General features: G+C 46.8%; 1 protein-coding gene across 1 annotated transcript in view; it reads right to left on the reverse strand.

Annotated features, from left to right (window-relative positions):
• Window positions 1–19318, reverse strand: part of COL9A3 (collagen type IX alpha 3 chain) — a 36163-nt gene that overhangs the window by 4469 nt on the left and 12376 nt on the right. Inside the window, exons 8-25 of the mRNA XM_074553409.1 lie at window positions 18874–18927; window positions 18647–18700; window positions 17469–17510; window positions 15964–16020; window positions 14461–14514; window positions 13909–13962; window positions 13590–13643; window positions 12743–12796; window positions 11818–11871; window positions 11387–11440; window positions 11052–11105; window positions 10468–10521; window positions 9326–9370; window positions 8489–8542; window positions 8084–8137; window positions 5395–5448; window positions 4546–4617; window positions 1247–1282 (exon numbers count right to left, since the gene is read on the reverse strand). Coding sequence (XP_074409510.1) covers window positions 1247–1282; window positions 4546–4617; window positions 5395–5448; window positions 8084–8137; window positions 8489–8542; window positions 9326–9370; window positions 10468–10521; window positions 11052–11105; window positions 11387–11440; window positions 11818–11871; window positions 12743–12796; window positions 13590–13643; window positions 13909–13962; window positions 14461–14514; window positions 15964–16020; window positions 17469–17510; window positions 18647–18700; window positions 18874–18927 — 954 coding nt within the window. The remainder of the gene's footprint in view (window positions 1–1246; window positions 1283–4545; window positions 4618–5394; window positions 5449–8083; window positions 8138–8488; window positions 8543–9325; window positions 9371–10467; window positions 10522–11051; window positions 11106–11386; window positions 11441–11817; window positions 11872–12742; window positions 12797–13589; window positions 13644–13908; window positions 13963–14460; window positions 14515–15963; window positions 16021–17468; window positions 17511–18646; window positions 18701–18873; window positions 18928–19318) is intronic.

Genomic DNA, 19318 nt, shown 5'->3' on the forward strand with positions numbered 1-19318 from the left:
GAGCAGAGTTAGCACAGCACCTACTGCTACAGCAGGGACCTGGATTTATCCCCTGGGGGAGATGGGGGCTCCCAGCTCCAGCAAGGAGAAATTCTCTCTTCCCAAAGCTGGACTCCACAGCAGCTGCTCCCCTGCTGGTGAGGGCACATGGGCACAGGGCAGCTGGCACCAGGACTGGGTGCCCTCTGCAACAAGCTGGGACCTGGATGAAAGGCTGGATTTGTATGGATGAGAGCCATGAAAGACATCCACAGGCTGGCACTGGCATTCCTCAAGCAGGGAACTGAAATTTAGCTCCCCCTGCTCTGGCTCACAGAAAACTGCGTTTGCTGCCACAGGCAAATATTGAGTGTCCCGTTCTCATGGCCGCCTGAGCAGGGCCCCAGCTTCATCCCACCCTCAAACTGCATGATGCCTTAGTAAGGAACACCCCTCTGCTCTCCTGGGACAGGGACAGCAATGCAAGGGTGGCAAAGCTCTGGTGGCATCCCTGTCCCAGCCCTTTGCTGCTCAGCTCCACCAGCAGCAGCCTGAGCAACCTGAGCCTGCCTGGGTGGCACAAACCCCTGCAATCCCTGCAATCCCTGCCCAGGGCAGAGCTGGCTCAGCACAGAGCTCTGCTATTGGAGCAGATCATGAACATTGTTATGGTGACTCCATGGCTTTCCAGGGGAATTTTTCCAAGACAAACAGAGATCAGGTTGGTTTTTCCCCTTAGCAACAAAACACAGACCACACTGATGCTGGTAAACCAAACCAGCAAAGCTTGCTAGGAAAGCTCCACTTACTGCAAGAATATAGCCATGCATTAATAAAACCCATATATTTGATGAAAACTGGCCCAAAAGCTCACTGCTGAGATTAAACCAAGCATGGACCTTGAGCAGCAAAAAGTATAAGATTAAACTATTTCATTAATGTGCCAGGCTTTGAGGTTAGGGTGAAACACCCTTCATCAGGCACAGGCAAAGCTGCACTCCTGAACTTAACTGGGGAGGGATTTGATGTGAGGAGCTCCTGCACAGATCCTTGTGGCTACAAAACACCCAGTGAGGGCCTGGTGTTTGTACCACAGCATTTCCATGAGTCCCCACTAGAACAGGCAACATCTGTGCCAATGCAGGGAAAATGGGACCAGAGAGGGGTTTGGTTTCTGCTGCAGAATATTTTCATTTGTGGAAGAAAAAGCCATTTGTGCTGTCCCTAAAATTTCTCTGCTGAAAAAGGCATGGAAGTTATCACTTACCTGGTTCCCCTTGGGACCAGGAGCACCAAGAGGACCCTGAAAATAAATAAATAAGAGAAAGAAGCAAATGAGCTCCAACTGTTGCTTTGCTATGAATTCCTGTTGTGGTCAGACACTCTCAGCAAGGGGCAGAGTCTCCCAGCTGCCAAAGTAAAAGGGTACAAATCTCATTCACACTTCCTAGAAATAAAAAGGGATTTAAGCCCCCCTGCTTGCTCTGTGGCACTCTCCACATCCCTGGTTTGTGTTGTGGGGTAATTTCTGAGCCTGTGATGTGAGAGGAGCTTGGATTTACTTGTGGTATAAAACAGACAAGAATATTTTCATGCCACAAGGGCAAAAAGCCAAGATGCTTTTTCAAGGCCTTATTAGACTGTCAATTTTCCAAGGATTTAGAATTAGGTGCCCCTGATTTAAAGATTAATGGAACAACATGGCCACAGGAATAAAATACATTTAGATGATGAACTGATTATCACCTCAGGAGTAATCCAGGCAATTTGGAAAATCCTTTCATCTTTATCTACCTGACATTCACATTTTCAGCCCTATTTGAGACATTTCTGCTCCAGAGAGCAGAGCCAGCAGGAGTTCAGGAGAATCCCAATTTTATTTTCTCTACTGCAAAATCTACATGTGAAATTCAGCCATTTTACCCTTCAAGCAGGATTTTTATAGCACACTCATCAATCTGGCATCTGCAAACTGATCTTTTTTTATTAAACTAGATCTAGAGATGGCTCAGCAGAACAGAATCTTCGAGGAGAACAAACATACACAACAAGGACATTTTATTTTGTTCAATTCAAGCACTAAGCTAAAAAGAGGAGGGATTTCTATTAATGAAAAATAACTCAGAAAAACAGACAATAGAATGTAGAAATGCAAGAGTGGCTAAAGCTTTGTAACACCCATTTTATGTTTGCTGATGGCAAAAGCACCATATTCCTTTCTGAACATTTTAATCTAAATTTTATACCTCTGACTTCACAGAGTCTCAAGGCTCCATGACAGTTTGTGGCAAAAAAACACAGTTCAGTCACCAAAGATCATGCCCTGCAAGGAACATTTCCTTAAAGACAAGCTTAGCCCAGAGGATTTTCAATCAAAACTCCAATTCACTGCAGGAATAAGGAGTTCAAGACTGCCAGCCCCATGTCTTCATGCATTTCCTCTGATCAGCTCCACAAAACTCATCTCATGGTTTTGGCCAAGCATTCAGTGCTCCAGGAGGGAGCCTAGAGAGGCAATGCCCCAAGTGGCTGCTGGCATCCAGGATCCTCAGGAATTTCATCATAATAAAAATCCTTAGGAAAAATATTTGTCTATTGCTGCCTCAGCAACAACAGCCAAGCCCTTCCCATCCCATATCCCACCCCAGCAGTATGGTTGATGTATTTTATCTCAACACTATTTTATATCTTATGTCGCAGACATCTTTTTATGAAAAATCCTTTCCTTAGGATTTTTTCCTCCTGAGAAGCTGAGAGGCCTCAGGAACAAAATGTAAACAATGCTTATCTGCTGCTGTGGAATGCAACAGGTGCATCTGTTATTGGTCTCATGTGGTTGTTTGTAATTAATGGCCAATCACAGTGAGCTGGCTCGGACAGAGAGTCTGGGATAGCTGCCTTTGTTATTCACTCTTTTCTATTCTTAGCCAGTCTTCTGATGAGAAGTTTTTCTTCTATTCTTTTAGTATAGTTTTAATGTAATATATATCATTAAATAATAAATCAAGCCTTCTGAAACATGGAGTCAAATTCTCATCTCTTGCCTCATCTGAAAACCTCTGTGAGCACAGTCACAATCTTCCAGTCAAATGCACCAAACCACTGGTATTTTTCATGCCAGCAAACACATTGACTGAAATGCTGGTTTACATGCCTGAGCAGTCAGTCCAAGGACTGTGAAAAAGCCTGTCAGTACTCAGCTAGCTCAGGCATGAGGGGATTTCTCTTTTTCCACAGAAAGTCTCCATTGATTTCAGGAGAGTGTGATGAGCTGGCTGCAGCTGGGACAGGGCGATTGCATGGATGCTGTGTGTGCAGCTCTCCCCTTTATCCTGACCCAGGGCAGATCTCTGGGTGCTCTGTGTGTCCCCAGCAGCACAGGCTGTTTGTTCAGGCTGTAAAAACACAGCCTGAGGGTTTAGGGTGAGCCCAGCACCACCAAACCATCAATGGGCTCATCCACACCTTGTTTGAATCCTCCAGGGATGGGGACTCCACCACTTCCATGGGCAGCCTGTCCCAATGCTTTTCAGAAAAGAAATTCCTAATATCTAATCTAAACCTTCCCTGCTGCAGCTGGAGGCTGTTTCCTCTCATTCTGAGCAACCAACAATCCCATCTCAGAGTAACTGCACTGAACTTCAGAGGCAGAAATAAAACCTGGATTATTTTTTACTGCTTTAAGCACAACGTTTCCCCTCCCTCTGCCTGGAGCAGCTCCCTGGGTGCTTCATGCAGGGGCCTCTTCCCCTCTGAATTTGAACATTTTTCACCACAGCAAAGCCCTGAATGCAGCCAGGAGCCCCAGAGCTCCACAATAACACTCCTGTTTCACACTTCCAGCCCACAGCCACTCCAAAAGGCTTTTTTAAACCTGCCTGGAGCCAGCACAGAAGGGCCATTGTGATACCCCTGTGGTGCTGCTGCAGTTGCTTACACAGAAAGCAACTTAAAGCTTTTTTTTATAAAAAACTTTCACCTTAAAGCTGGGGAGGAGGGACCTGGTGAACACATGGCTTCTGTTCTCCTGCAAGCTCCCAAAAAATGCTGTTCACTTTGCCCTGATGGCTTCTCTCAAATGAGAATGAGCTCATTTAGATAAAAAGTCACATTTATTGTGAGGTGGGATGCCCAGGTGTTTTGCTGTTCAGAAAGAAAAGTCACTGATAAAACTGGAATTAAAAAAAAAAAAAATCCAGAGAGTCTAATCAAGCATCTCAGTAACAAAAATTCATGAATCGGCTCTCTCATGTTCCTGGGGAGAAAGGCTTTGGTGGAACCAGTGTAAGAAACAGGTGAAAATCCAAAACATTCTATATTTTGGATAGGATAGGGCCTGGAATTTGCTTTTAAACAATCCACCCTGTCTGAAAATAGTGTGAGTTTCTGGAGAGGAACAGAAATCAGGAACAGAGGGGACAGGATGCATCCTGCTCCCTGCCCTGAGGCCTGACTAGGGCAGCCCCAGGGACACCCAGCACACATCAGCTACACCAGGTCTGGGTGCCCATTGCCCCCTAAATGCCCATCCCAAGCAGGAATGGGCGCCAGGAGCATTGTCCTTACCCTGTCTCCTGTCTCTCCACGGATCCCAGTCGGGCCTGGCAGGCCGGGCTCACCGCTGGCACCTTTGGGGCCCTGTTGGGAGAGCAACAAAACCAAGCTACAGCTCACAGTGCAGAACCCTGGGAGCTCACCAGTCCCCATAACATGTTCAGGAAGGTTATTTTGGGATGTCTCTCTCCTTTTTTCCCCCCAGTTGTGTTGGTTGGTGGAGCTCATTCCAGCTTCTCTCCTGGTCCAAGGTCAGGCTCATGCCGAGGGGCTCCAACCTTTGTCCTGGGTCTTTCATTAATAAACCTCTTAAAATTAATAAACCTTCAATATCTGTGAGCCCACCAAGTGATGCTGCCTCAGCCAGTGGGGAGTGGAGGTCCCACACCCTTGGAGAAGGGAGGAAGAAATGTTGGAGACCCCAGCAGGAATTCACCAAAGAAAAACAGAGTGGAGCAGATCAAGGAGAAACTGAGGTGTCTTTACAAAGATCAAACCCAAAAGTTATAAAAAGCTTAAAATTCAGTTTGTTCCACCACCTGGCATAGGCTGGGACACCTTCCACCAGACCAGGCTGGCCTTGGACCCCTCCAGGGATGGGGCAGGCACAGCTGCTCCCAGGGAACAGGCTCAAAACTCAACCCCTCCCTGTGCAAACAAACACTAAATATAAATTGCTCCTGCAGGCAGCTTATCTGGCCTTTTGCTTTTTCTACCACCCTGTGGTAATGAAGGTGTCACGCTGGCTCTGGCCAATGGAAGAGATTTCTTCTCTTATTGCCACCACCCAAATTCTGGCCAGGGGCTTGCAGAGAGCATTGACCTGCCAAAACACCAGAATGTCCCCTGTGTCACACTGACCTGGAAGCCTCGGACACCTCGGGCTCCTATGGGGCCTTGGAGGCCAAGTGGTCCCTGCAAAGAGAAAAATCAGCTTTGGTAAGTGTGGGGGTACCAGTTGTTGGTTTTTCTGGGTCTGGATTGAAGGCACTTGAGACAGTAATTCATGTTGGGAATCAGGTGTTTATTATCTCTTATCAGTAAAACAGTCTCACTGCTGTGAGTTCAGTAGCTTTCCATTAGAAGGCACAAAATGGCCAACAGTCTCTTGTTACAAGGTCCCCTAAGACTGAACTGTCCAATTAAGAACTGACACCAAATTATTTTCCCTTTTAACTGAATAACTGACCCCACAGAGCTGCAATGGTCACTTTTCTGCCCAATTACAAAATGCCACCCAAACCCATGAAGAAGAAGGAAGAAGAAGCATGAAGAAGAAACCCAGTATGACACCTTGTGCCCTCCATCTTGCTTCCATCCACAACTCACTAAAAACCCCAAAACCTCAATTTCTGACCAAGTGATACACCTGCACTACTCTGTAATCTGTTTCACACTTTTGTGGATTCTAGATGATTCTGGAGTTTAGGAAACTTTCTCCATGAATGAAGGTCAGAGTCAGTGTTCCCCTGGTGGTCAAGGTACCCCAGAACAGACAGAGAAATATTCCCTGTGGTGCCCTGGGTTTGCACAGGTGAGGAGAACATTTGAGGCCAGGTGAGTCAGCTGTCACTGAACTGGCAGAGTGTGCAGATCTGTGCTGCTGAACCACTTCAAAGTTGGTTGGGTGTTTGCTGAGCTTTGTTAATTGCATTGTTGTTAACAGAAAGGTTTATTTGAATAATCAATGCTTAAAAGCATGCCATGCTCATGAGTAGCAGAGGTCAGGGACAGCAAAAAGTGGCAGCATGACAGAGCACAGACAGCATCCATTAGAGGGATCTGCTGTCCCAATATTCTGCTTTTAATTGATTGCAAGGAGCTACTGCAAAACACGTGCTACAGGCCCTTGGAAATGAAAAATGGCAATTGCATCCATTGGTTTGAGCACCTTGGTTCCAGCAATGCACAAAAAGGCAGCACTTTATGCTGTCAGGGCTTTTAAAAGCTCACCAGACAGAACATGAACATTACCATTAGGAGTCTCTATTGCTTTCTCCTGAGAAAAATATCACAGATCCAATAAAGATCTTGGATGAAAAAAAAACCTAAGTAATTTAGGCATTTAAATCTCATTTTGTAAACTGTCATCTTGAAATAGATGCCTTCAGCAAGCTTCTGTCACGAGGCAGGGCTGCAGCTTTAGCTCCTTTCTGCCATCCCTGCTGGGTGGAGCATTCAGGGACACAAATAAACCCCAGACTGGTCACTGACATAAAGCAGCACCAGCCTCAAAAAGCTGAACAACTGCTCAGGTATTTTTGTGGTTACTGCTTTCCACTTTGCCTTCTGCTTGTAATTCAGTAAGGAACTTTAAAAGTTATAAATACAAAGCTTTAGGGAAGTCGAGTTAAATTGCATCAAAAATGGCTCTGCTGAGCTGCTGATGGGAGCTGGAGGGACCTGACAGGTTCTGAGAAAAAGCTAAAAAACCCAAATTATTTTGAGTCAAGCAGCCTTAACACTGGAAAAATCCTGCACCTCTCTTGGAACAGCCCAGTCTTAACAAATAAATTATGATTCTAATAAAACAAATCAGAAGTGAGCAGCCCAGGTTAGACATAACCATGGGTTCAGCTGCAACTGCACCCCTGTCAAAACTCTGCACCAACACAATCAGCTCAACTGCTTTTGCTTTTTGGCTGCAATAATGTGGTACCTTTTGTGAGGCCAGCCACTCTGATGAAAAATTGCAGACATAAAAGCAAACATTATTAATACAGTTTATTTCTAAAGCCGATTTCCCTCTGCTTGGAAGTTAAAGCAGAAACTGCTCACAAACAATAAATCATGCAGTTCAATTTCTTCCAAGTGGCACGTACCAGAAATCATATTAGACTTGCTGTAGGCTCCTGGATTTCAAAATGAGATTAAGATGGGAAAAAAAAAAAAGAGAAGAAAAGAAAAAAAACCCAACAAAACCACTAGAAGATCAGATCCAACCCCAACAGCAGGAATAGTTGGGAGTGACAAGAGGAAAAAGTACCCAAGAATTTTCAGTAGTGGGATCGAACTCAGGGTTTTAGCCTCCTGATATTATTTGTTATCATCTCTGCTACTGAGCAGGGACTCCGTGCAGTTATTCCCAGTTTTGTTCTATCCATGGCTTCAGGTTTTGCAGGGAATCCCTCTGCAGTGCTGCAAGGGAAGGGATGCAGGACTGGGGAGGATTTCAGGTTCATGTGCTGGTGGCCAAGTCCATTGCAGCAGAGAAGCTCTGATTCCCTAATCCTCACTTCAGCAGGGCAGAACCTTCCTGTTCCTGTGCAGTGAGGGGCTTGCTGAGTGCCCAGCCCCTCCTGCAGCTCCACAAACCCCCTGGCAGCTGCAGTTTGCTCTGCCAAGGAGAATGGGAGGGATCCCTTGGCATCTGCACGGAGCTGTCAGTGAGAACAGGACCTGACCCAGCCTGGGGAGGAATTCCTGAGCTGCCAAAGCTCCCCAGAGACACCACAGAGAGAGAAATGGCTTTTTGCTGTAGCCTGAGAGTGACCCCTCCTCCCAACCCTATTTTGGCACCTCTCTGGTCCACAGCCAGCTCTGTACTTACAGTTGCTCCTCTGGGTCCTGGCAGACCTCTCTCACCAGGGATGCCAACATCGCCCTGGCAGGGACACCAAAGGCAGCTGTGACATCCAGGAGGCACAAACCCACCAAACCCAAACCCACCTTCCCAGCCCTGTGGGACACATTCCTGCATGCCAGGCTGCTCAGCCCCCACCTCCTGCCCCCCTGGCCCCTCTGCCAGCCCACTGCTGGTGGGCTCTGCCCAGCACCCTGCCCAGCCAGCTCACACCACTGTGCAATGCCTGGAGTGCTCAACCCCCTGGGACTGCAGGTGCTGCATCACTGGGAGCTTTATTTATGCAAGGAAGCAGCATGTGAGCTCCAGCTCCCCAGCTGGGTTTAAAATTCACCAACAGAGCCCATGGTAAATGGAAATGTGGGCACTTACAGGGATGCCTGGCTCTCCTGAGGGACCTGCCTCTCCCATCTCGCCAGGGCTGCCCTGCAGAGCACAAAGCAAACACTCAGTGAGGGCAGCAGCACTTCAGGGAGTCATTTCTGCCCTGCCTGAAGCAGCAACAACAGGGGGGAGTTAAAACCTGGATCAGGAAATAAAAACAGCTTTAAACTTTCACAGATTTGAGGCAAAACTCACAGCACCAGAGGACAGGTGAGCTGCATACTCTGTCCTGGCACCAAGGGCCAGGGGATGCCAGGATATCCCATCCCATTCCCTCCTGCACACCAGAGTAGATTCCTGCCCCACCTTCCTGCAGCCTGCTCTCCTCCCTGAGCATTAGCAGCAATAATGATGCAGAGGGAAAAATTCATAAAGGAGAGGGACAAAGACACCTCTCAGAGCAGCTTTGTGCTGGAGTGTCTTGGTGTGCCTGAGGCATTCTTTAATCTCACAGGTTGGTGTCAATCTAAAGCTCCATGGAGGTTTTTCTCCTGAGGTGAGGGGAAAATCTGCAGAAGGCAAGATGAGATCATTCTGCTCCTGCTGGTGCTCAGCCTTTTGATTCCCAAAGATCAAACCTCCTCCTGGGACTGTGACAAAAGGATGAGGTTTTCTAAACCACTGATGACTCTCCTGTGGATCTGCTGTGTCTTTACTGAACCAGGTAAAGCCAGCCCAGTTATTTTACCTAATTCCAGCTCCTCAGCCCCAGCAGAAATACAGAATCCATCACTTTGGGGTAAATCCTCCCAGTCCCCCAAAGCTACCAAGTCTTGCTGTGACCACTTTCCCCACCAGATCCCATCATTAGAGAGATTCACTTACTGGTTCACCCTTTGAGCCTTTAATACCTGCTCTTCCAGGCAGACCCTGAAAAAAAATCACATTAAAGCAATGTCAGAAGAAGTGAAGTTATTAAATTTGTTATTCTGGTCTGATTGGACACACAAGGAGCGACCTTTGCTTGAAGCAATGGAAGGTTTAGAACTTCTGCAGCTTTCACTGTGAAAATTATGATTTCAATGTCTCTCTTGCTGCCCTTGCAGCTCCATGAGCACAAATCCTTGGCATGAGAGAAAAGAGCAGGGATGTGCAAATGGACCAGCAGCAGCAACATTTTGCACTGCAGAAACCTCTCTCCAGGGGAGTTCAAAATATTCTGCAAATGCAGGAAGAAAGGAATACTTGATCTTTTTTAAATAGTTGGAAGTCTGGGGAGATGAAACATTTTGCCAATAAGCACTGGAGTAAGGCAGGGACAGAGCTCAGGGTATTATACCCCAGATCTTGCCTCCATAAGGGATGCACATCAGTGAGATGTGAAAGAGAAAATCTCTCTCAAGTTTAGACTTTTAAGAGTCAGAAAAGCCAACAGGCAGGGAATTACTGTGAGTTGCTGCTCCAGGTGTTCTCCAGCCCTGTCTGGCACATTCCTTCCCTGTCTGCATGGTGGGAAAAGTGCATTTCTGTGACCGTGTTCACAGGGGTCTGAGGATGAGGGAAGAAAACTCCATATTTCAGAAGGCTTGATTTATTATTTTATGATATATATTACATTAAAACTATACTAAAAGAATAGAAGAAAGGATTTCATCAGAAGGCTGGCTAAGAATAGAAAAAGAAGGAATGATAACAAAGGCTCGTGTCGGACAGAGAGTCTGAGCCAGCTGACTGTGATTGGCCATTAATTACAAACATCCAACATGGGCCAATCACAGATGCACCTGTTGCATTCCACAGCAGCAGATAACCAATGTTTACATTTTGTTCCTGAGGCCTCTCAGCTTCTCAGGAGGAAAAATCCTATGGAAAGGATTTTTTCATAAAACATGTCTGTGACACATTTCCTCTTGGCTCAACTAGAGCTCCTTGTGAAACAGCCCCAGAAGGACGCTGCCCTGTCCCCAGGACGGATCTCTGCAGGCACAGTGAGCCCCCAGGGGTGGCAGGTCCTGCTCCATACTCACGGGAAGTCCATTTGGCCCCTTCTCTCCAGGAGCACCCACGGGAGCTGCGTCACCCTGTGGATAGGGACAGGTTAGGGGGGATCCTCCAGCCCAGGCTGGGGACACATTCCCACACAGGCATTTGTGCTTTTCTCCCTCCCTGTGTGCACAGAACCCAGAGCTCTGTGCCCAGAGGAGTGAGCACCCACAGGACAGGAGCTCCCAGAGTTTCCCTGCAGCTCCCAGCCCTCCCTGGCAGCACATTCAATGTTCCTGCAGGAGCTCTGCTCAGGGACCAGGCAACCAGCCCCTGACAGCACCTTGTCCCCAGGATATTGAAATCAGCTCTGAAAAGGCATCTCTGAGGGCCTGGAGCCAGCCAGCAGGAACCACTGAACCCAGGGGCACAGCTGAGCTAAAATCATTTGTGCTCCTTCCTTCTTTAGGGAGTTCCCTCTGCATTAACTAACAGGAGAATTTCACTCTCCTTCACTAGAGACAATACCAGAAAAGTTTTTAGAAGGAAAAGCTTTCCAGCCAAGCTTCCTGAGGGGAATTGCAGTCTGAGGAACCCTCTCTGCAGTGTGAAGCAGGACTTTACAAACCTTCTCACCATCGAGTCCAGGAGCTCCATCCCGCCCGTCCTTGCCAGGCATCCCCTGCAATCATGGACAGCACAGGTTTGGGTCAGAGGAGGCTCTGTGGTTTGCAAAACTCACATCAAAGAAGATTTTGGCAACGAGTCCAGCTCCAGTTGTGCTGGGAGATTTTCATTAGCAGCAGTACAGCTGTGGCTTAGCCCAGCTGGGCTTGCACAGAGAGCACAGAGCAGAGTTTGACAGCAAGGGTGGCAAGGAGCAGATTTTTGCCTCTTCTGTTTGATCTTCTCATCTGCAAGCAAGACCAACAGCAAGACCTGCATCCTGCTTAACTCACTTACAGGTTCTCCTATGAGCCCACGAGCCCCTGGGTTTCCTTTTGGTCCAGGTTTACCCTAGAAAACAACAATAAATCCTGAATTAATGAACCTGAAAAACAGTCAACAAAGACAACACTCAAATTCTGTAGGGACATTTCATTCCATTTCAGCTGGGTCCTCTCTGTCCAGATAAATTTGGAGGTTTGGGACACAGCAAGAAACCAGCCCAGTGCTGGATACAACACCTGGGAAGATGCTTGACCATTTCAAGGGATGGAAATGTCAGATCTGCTCCCTGTGCTCCAGGCTGTAGCAGCACTTGGGCACCTTAGAGTCAAACACCTCATTTCTGAGATGGTGCTTCCGTCCCTTTCAAGCAAATGAAGGGAGCACAAGCCACAATAAACCTGTGGAACATTCTTTGGACTGGAGCAAAGGGTGTTTGCACTTACAGTGTCACCTTTGGGCCCCCGGAACCCCTGAGGTCCTTTGCTCCCTTGGTCTCCCTGTGACAGAGGAGGAAAAGCCATTAAGCATCTTCATCACACAGAGGCAGAGATTGCTGCTTTGGGGTGAAATGAGGAGGTTTTTGTGCTGTTTGCTTTGGGTTTTTGTGCTGTTTGCTGGTGTCAGCAGAGGTGTGAGCACACACAGTGCCCTGAGAGCTGGGGGCACTTTCTCAGTGACTCCCCAGTTCCTGACACCCCTTCTGCAGCAGGGACCTTGCCAACAACCCCTCAGGGCAGAGATCATCTTCCCCTTCATTTAATGAAGCAACTTCTTTAAGCAGAAACAGAGTGGGAGAAAAGCTTTAATATTTACTGCCTGGATCCTGCTGAGTGTAATGAAAAAAGGTTTGTGAGAAAGCACCTCATTTTGTTTTAGTTTGGAGGAATTTATTCTATAATTGCAAGGTTAGGGAGGGGTCCCCAGAGGGTGGTGCTGCAGAAGGATGGGGATTGCATCCTCAACACACAGTTATTCCTGCTTGGAGCAAAAATCCTTGAGAGCACCTGGGAACAGAGCAGGCTCAAGGGATGTAAGCTCACAAAAAGGCTGATTCTTCCTCCAAAATTAATGGGTATTCCCTTCTCCAGGGCTTGCCCACAGCTGCTGGTGCTCAAGGAAGGGCAGTAAAGCACAGAGCAATGGAAATGTGGTGAATTTACTCTGATGTGGGGCATGGCAAAGGGAGAGACATTGTGAGGTCTGGGTGAGGTAAAATAACACTGCTCTGAGTGGAGGGAAAGGGAAAAGGGAATAATCTGCTGGAGGTGGGCAGCACAGCTCTGCTCACTGGCAGCAGAGCTCAGGAAGGAGGAATAAACCAGGCTGTGCCACAGAGAGCCTGGGATGCATATCCAATGGGATACATACAGCTCTGCCTGGAGGTCCTGGGATGCCAGGTGGGCCCCTGAATCCAATGTCACCCTGCAGAGGACAGACAGACAGACAGACAGACAGACAGACATCATTGTGAGCCTGGGTTTGGCAGAGGGTGAAGTAACAGAATCCCCACCTTGCACCACAACCTGAGAAAACACAAAAGCCCTGGAAAGACAGCCCTGTATCTCCTGCTGCTTTGCAGGACAGACAAATCCCACTCTGAACAAAGGGTTTCACTCTGGATCTCCCCACCTTTGTGCCTCTGATACATTGACAGCATTCATGGGCTTGCTATCTTGATAACCCTCTTGATCCTAAATAAATGCATGACTTCATCCAATTCAAACCCATTCAGCCTCTGGGCTGCTGGTCAAGGGACTGTGACAGGAATCCAAAGCCTCAATGAGCTGGAGATTGACCCTGTTCTCACTGAGGAGCCTTTTTGTGTCCTGAAAACCTTTGTCCATCAGTGATACTTTGGCTTTTTCTTATAAAGAGACCGACAGAAAGTGAAATGTTCATGAAATGTTTCTCTTTTTTTGGGGGTGATTTTTTTTGGGGTTTTTTTTTTTTTTTTTCCCAAGATTCTATAGCACTGTCAGTGTTGCCCTCTGGTTGGAATGATTCAGTCTGGCTGGGGCTGACCCTGCCAGTCCCTTGGGTGTGTGAATTCCTGACTTTGGAGGTTATTCTGATGCAGGGGCTGCAGGGAACAGCCCACACTTTATACTTTACGAGTTTCCCAGTGGGATTCAGTAAGGACAAGTGCCACTGGCACCTCTCAAAAGACAAACTGGGCGTGGAGAGGAAAAGTCAAAATCACAAGTTTTTTTCTTACTCTGTCGCCAGCTGGACCCATTGGGCCAGGGAGGCCTCTCAGTCCTCTTGGGCCCTAATTAAGGAAACAAATCAGTTCAAACTTAATTACTTTTGGTAACCAAGGTGACTCCACATGACAAGGCCATGGGAGGAGAAGGAGGAGAAGGAGAAGGAGAAGGAGAAGGAGAAGGAGAAGGAGAAGGAGAAGGAGAAGGAGAAGGAGAAGGAGAAGGAGAAGGAGAAGGAGAAGGAGAAGGAGAAGGAGAAGGAGAAGGAGAAGGAGAAGGAGAAGGAGAAGGAGAAGGAGAAGGAGAAGGAGAAGGAGAAGGAGGAGTTACCTGCAGGCCAACACCGCCGGGAATCCCTGGAGGGCCGGGAGGGCCAGGGTTACCCTGGGACAGAAAAATCAATCAGACAGGAGGAGGGACAGCAGCAAACACAGCCAGGGACAGCCCCATCTTATTCCTCCCTGAGCTCCCTCTCTCCCTCCCAGATTTCTCTTCAGAATGTGTTTCTACTGTTACAGACAATTTCTATGTGCAAGAGCATTCAGATCAGTCAGGAATTCATCCAAGTGATTAAAGCAGGAATTTATCCAAGTGATTAAAGCAGGGGTTTTCCTGAGCTGACATCTGTGCATGGCAAAGAATAGCTGTTAACTCAAACTGATTTTAACATGATGATCCTTGGAAAGATGAATTTTCCTGGGGAGTCAGTGCATGGTCCTAGAGGGAGGGCAGTGGAACCCAATGCACTTCAGCCAAAGTAACTGCTCCTTGTTCAGGAACAGCCTCATTCCTCCCTGCCTTCTTGAAAAAATCCCTTATTTCTTTTTCTAGTTGTTTTCAAAGAGAAAAATCCTCCCCTGTTACTTTTAAGTGTAAGTTTACCTTTTCTCCTTGTTTTCCTACTTCACCAGGCTCCCCTTTGTGACCAGTGTGTCCCTAGAAATAAGAGTTATGATTATTCACATCCCAGTAGAGCCTTGTTTTAAAATTAGGTTTGGTGAGACAGATGTGAAACCTAAACCCCACATCCCAAATGACTTTCAGGGAAAGCAGTCTGTAGGTGTGCTGTGAATGGAGATCCCCCCTGGGGGAGGCTGTCAGGTACCAGAATTGATGCAGCTCCTGAAAATGCCCAGGTTTGGTTTTCCAGAGTGACTTGCACCAAGCTCATGGTCTGGATGCAACTCTCAAACCCAGGGACCAGAACTCAGCTCCCATCACCCCAGAAGTGGGGATGAGTCACTCCTGAGAACCCCATTCTGCATTTTAACCTCCCTTTTTACATCATCTTTAACGTCTGCATCATCAAGTTTTCAAAGAAATCCGTGTCCCACTGAGAGCTCTCTCATCAGCTCTGACTCACTTTGAGTCCTGGCTCTGTTCTGTGGCTGTGGAGAGACCCAGGCTCTTTCCAGCCGTGGCAGATGTTATTCCTCACCACAACAAAGGTCCTGGGCACCATTTGCATCATAATTGGAGAGTTGCACTGGGTTTTCCATGTCACGAGCCATGAATTTTGAGCAGTTATCCCCAAACATTTTGTATTTGTAATGATATTCATGACTCAGTGCAGAGCCCAAGCAGGCAGGGAAGGTGGGAAAGGTCACTCAGGAGGAACTGAGAGCATTTCCCAGGAGTTCTCCCACTCACTGCCAACTCCTAAATCCTGCTAAAAGAACTTGAATCACTTTTTACTTTGTCTCACTGCTGGAGTCCATAACTGCAAAGACATAGAGGGGACAGAGGAGAAGATGTTTAACTCCTGAGGGCTGAAAATTTACATACCAGAGGCCAACTGCATAATTCACTTTAAAATATTTAAACATAAATCTGCCCGCTGCTACACTGACTATAAAAACAGCAATTAAATTGTATTATATTAAATATGTAAGTTACATTTTGTAGTTTAGGAGCTGGTGAGGTTTTTCCAGCTCTCAGCACCTGGTTCTTGAGTCACCCTTGAATTTCTGCCCCTGTTTGTTCCTGTCCATCAGCTCTGCCCCACTGGCCTTGTAGGGGTTTTTAATCCATGCCAAGGGTTAAATTTCATTTGTAGGAATAAATGCAAATGCATGGCTGATTTGGGAGCTGTGAAGCCTATATGTAGAGACTGTATATCTATATCTATATCTATATCTATATATATATCTATATATCTATATACCTATATATATATAAAAATTATATATTATTATAAAATTTATTTTACATTTTATATTATTTATTTATTATTATACATATTTATAATATTAAATATTATGAATATTTATTACTATTATAAATTTAATTAAATATAATTAAATTTAAATTATAAATTAATATATAATTTAACTGTGGTGTTTATTTTGGGAGACCGATCTGGAATTGCAGGTGATGTTTCCTTACCTTGAAGCCTGGCATTCCTGGGGGGCCTGGGGGACCTGGTGGGCACAGAGCTGGGCACTGCAGGGAACAGAAACACTTTGGTTTGACGGGCACACAGCACACCCAGGGAGGCTGGCTTCATCCAGGAGGTGAAAAAGTCATTGTGGATTTTGGCTCTAAATTCACTAAATCTAATGGGATCACAGCATCATGGATTGACCAACATTTCCCTATGGAACAGAGGTCCTGGTACCCCACCAAATAATGATTTATGAATGGCCTACTCCACTTTGAACATGGACTGGGAGCCTTTCTGAAGGCTGGCAGTGTCCACAGCCCAAAATGCTGAAGAACCCAATGAAATTGGATCAGTTTCTTTAAATCATGAGGACCATAATTAATCCTCTGCATTAACTGACCCCTATTGATTTCCTGTAGCCAACTCTTTAAAAGAAAGAAGGACAGGCCTCAGAGTTAATTGAAGGGCACCAATAAAAATCAATACCTATAAATTGATATCTGCAGATGTCCAGGGGTGGGAGAGCCCCTGGTGGGAACTCCAGCTTGACTAGAAATTTAATGAGGAAAAGGCCAAAATCTTGAAATTTTACAAATAGCTCTCAATTTGTTTTGTTGGTTTGGTTTTGGTTTGTTTTTTTTTTCTTTTAATACAACTCCAGGCAGCACCTCTGTAGCGAAAATTTAATTTTCTAGTATATTCCACAGGGTAACTTAGATTAAAGATGCAGAAATAGCACCATTTCCTATTAACTGCCATGTGATGTGCCATCAGGCAGTCTAAACTGACTCGGAGCTTTTTTTGGGACATGCCAATTAGGAAACCAGAGAAGCTGTCACAACAACAGCTGTGGAATCTGCAAATGTCACTTCCATCATTCCTGGACCCAACACTCCTTTGGTTCCCCCAAGAGAAAGGGATCAGGGCTTTCTGCTGAGGGAGGAAACCTAAACAAAGCCTAAACGTGTCCATGGAACCAGGGCCACCATCCCTGGGAACAAACAGGGCTGCACACTCTGCCTTTCTTTTGCAGAGCAGGACTGGAAGCAGGGAAAGCTGTTGTCTGTTACCAAATGCTGGACTTGTTTAGCACATGGAGAATGCATGCAAAATGTGCATTTTGGGAAACAAAAATCGAGGAGAAAATCAAAGACTGGTTTGGGTTGGAAGGGACCTCAAAGCCCATCCCATTCCACCTCTGCCATGGCAGGGACACTTTCAACTGTCCCAGGCTGCTCCAAGCCCTGTCCAGCCTGGGCTGGGACACTGCCAGGGATGGGCAGCCCCAGTTTCAATGGGAAATCTGTTCCAGTGCACATCTGCTCCCTGAATAAACATTTCAGTCCAGGAAACACACACCCCACTCTGATAAGGTGGTTTAAACCCACTCCTGCAAGTCTAAACAGCGCATGTGAAATGGTCTGACACTCCCCCAGCTGTGCCTACCAAAAGTCACATCAGGGATTAAACCAAAGCATATTTCCATGCTACATAAAGAAAAACCTACCTGAAGGTCCCCGCCGCCATCAGGAAGGGCACCTGGAAGACCCTGCAATTCAGGGAATGGTGGCTTTTAGATATAAGGGAAACATCAGGAGGAAACACAAGTTCTAGGACAATGTTTACAGACTGCAATTCAGGGAATGGTGGCTTTTAAACACAAGGCAAACACCAGGAGGAAACACAAGTTCTAGGGCAATTTTTACTGACCTAACTCAGCTGGATCAGGACAATGCACACACAGACCTAAGTGCTGCCCTGAACCTGGAGTGTTCTGAGCTGCACCAGCCCCAAAAGCAGACACAGCAGGGCTGAAACCATCCCTGGGGAAGACTCTTGGGCCTGAGGTGATGAAGGCAGCAATTAGAGAAGGGCAGCTGTGCCTGGCTTCATCCTGGCCTTGGGAAAGAGCCCCCAGTCCCCCTGTTCAACACTGCAGAGAGGCCACAGCAAACACAAAGCAGGGCCTGTCGCAGACATCTTTTTATGAAAAATCCTTTCCTTTGGATTTTTCCTCCTGAGAAGCTGAGAGGCCTCAGGAACAAAATGTAAACAATGATTATCTGCTGCTGTGGAATGCAACAGGTGCATCTGTGATTGGCCCATGTTGGATGTTTGTAATTAATGGCCAATCACAGTCAGGAGGCTCAGACAGAGAGCCAAGACACAAGCCTTTGTTATCATTCTTTCCTATTCTCTTCTTAGCTAGCCTTCTGATGAAATCCTTTATTCTATTCTTTTAGTATAGTTTTAATGTAATATATATCATAAAATAATAAATCAAGCCTTCTGAAACATGGAGTCAGATCCTCATCTCTTCCCTCATCCTCAGACCCCTGTGAACACGGTCACACAGGGACCTGACTGAGAGTCCCCCCTTGCTGGCCCTGCAAGCACAGATCCTGATCCAATTAAGCACAAAAGCCTTGCTGGAGAGAACAGCAAGCCCTCCCCATGCCCTGTGTGCCATAAAGGTGGGGTTCATTGGGTGCCTCCTCACACAGAGCACAAATAACAAACAGGAGATCATCCTCAAAACACCCAGAGAAAAGTCCTCTCCTCAGGACATGGCATTTGCTGAGTGCTCATGGCAGTGGCAACAAATAAAAAGTGCAGCAAGAAGAAAATTCCAGAATCCCCCCTCCCCAAGAATTTTCTCACGTTTATTTGCAAGTCTCAACTTACAGGAGGCCCAGGTGGTCCAGGAGGCCCTGGGAATCCTGGCAGACCAAAAGGTCCCTAAAAGGAGAGGAAAACAGTAAGAATTCCCTTTCAATGTAAATGCAAGGGGATGTGGGGGGTGGCTAGCAAATATCACTTCTGAGAGAGGTAAGAAACAAAAATTAAACACTCATTCTTCTGTGGTGGTGGCACATTCAGTAAATGAGGATTAAATGGTGGGAGAAACTCACAGAAGGGCCCCGAAATCCGTGTCCCCCTGGGAGCCCACTGGGTCCTGGAGGCCCCTGTGGAACAGAGAGAGGAGCTTCAATATCTGTGCTGACCCTGGCACCCCAAACCTGGGGTACCCAGCAGCTGGGATGCCTTCAGAGGCTGCCTGGAACAGGGGCTGGACAGAGTAAAAGGAACAAAATTGGGATTTATTAAAAGGCTTTTTAAGGATGCACCTTGGGCAGTGCAAGAGCCAGCCAGGGCTACACCCAAGACAATGTGTCACAAGTTCTCAGACTTTTATCAGTTTTGGTCCATTTCCATATTGGGCTTAAGTGTCCAATTCCAGCTCCAGGTTGTGCAGTCCCACCCTCCCAGTTTGCTCCCTTCAATTCCCTGTTGTTTGCACTTTTTGGGGCTGGAGCTGCAGTGGTGTCCTTCGTTCTGAGGCTGGAAAAGGATTGT

This window comes from Zonotrichia albicollis, chromosome 17 (genome assembly GCF_047830755.1).
Source record: "Zonotrichia albicollis isolate bZonAlb1 chromosome 17, bZonAlb1.hap1, whole genome shotgun sequence".
NCBI lineage: Eukaryota > Metazoa > Chordata > Aves > Passeriformes > Passerellidae > Zonotrichia > Zonotrichia albicollis.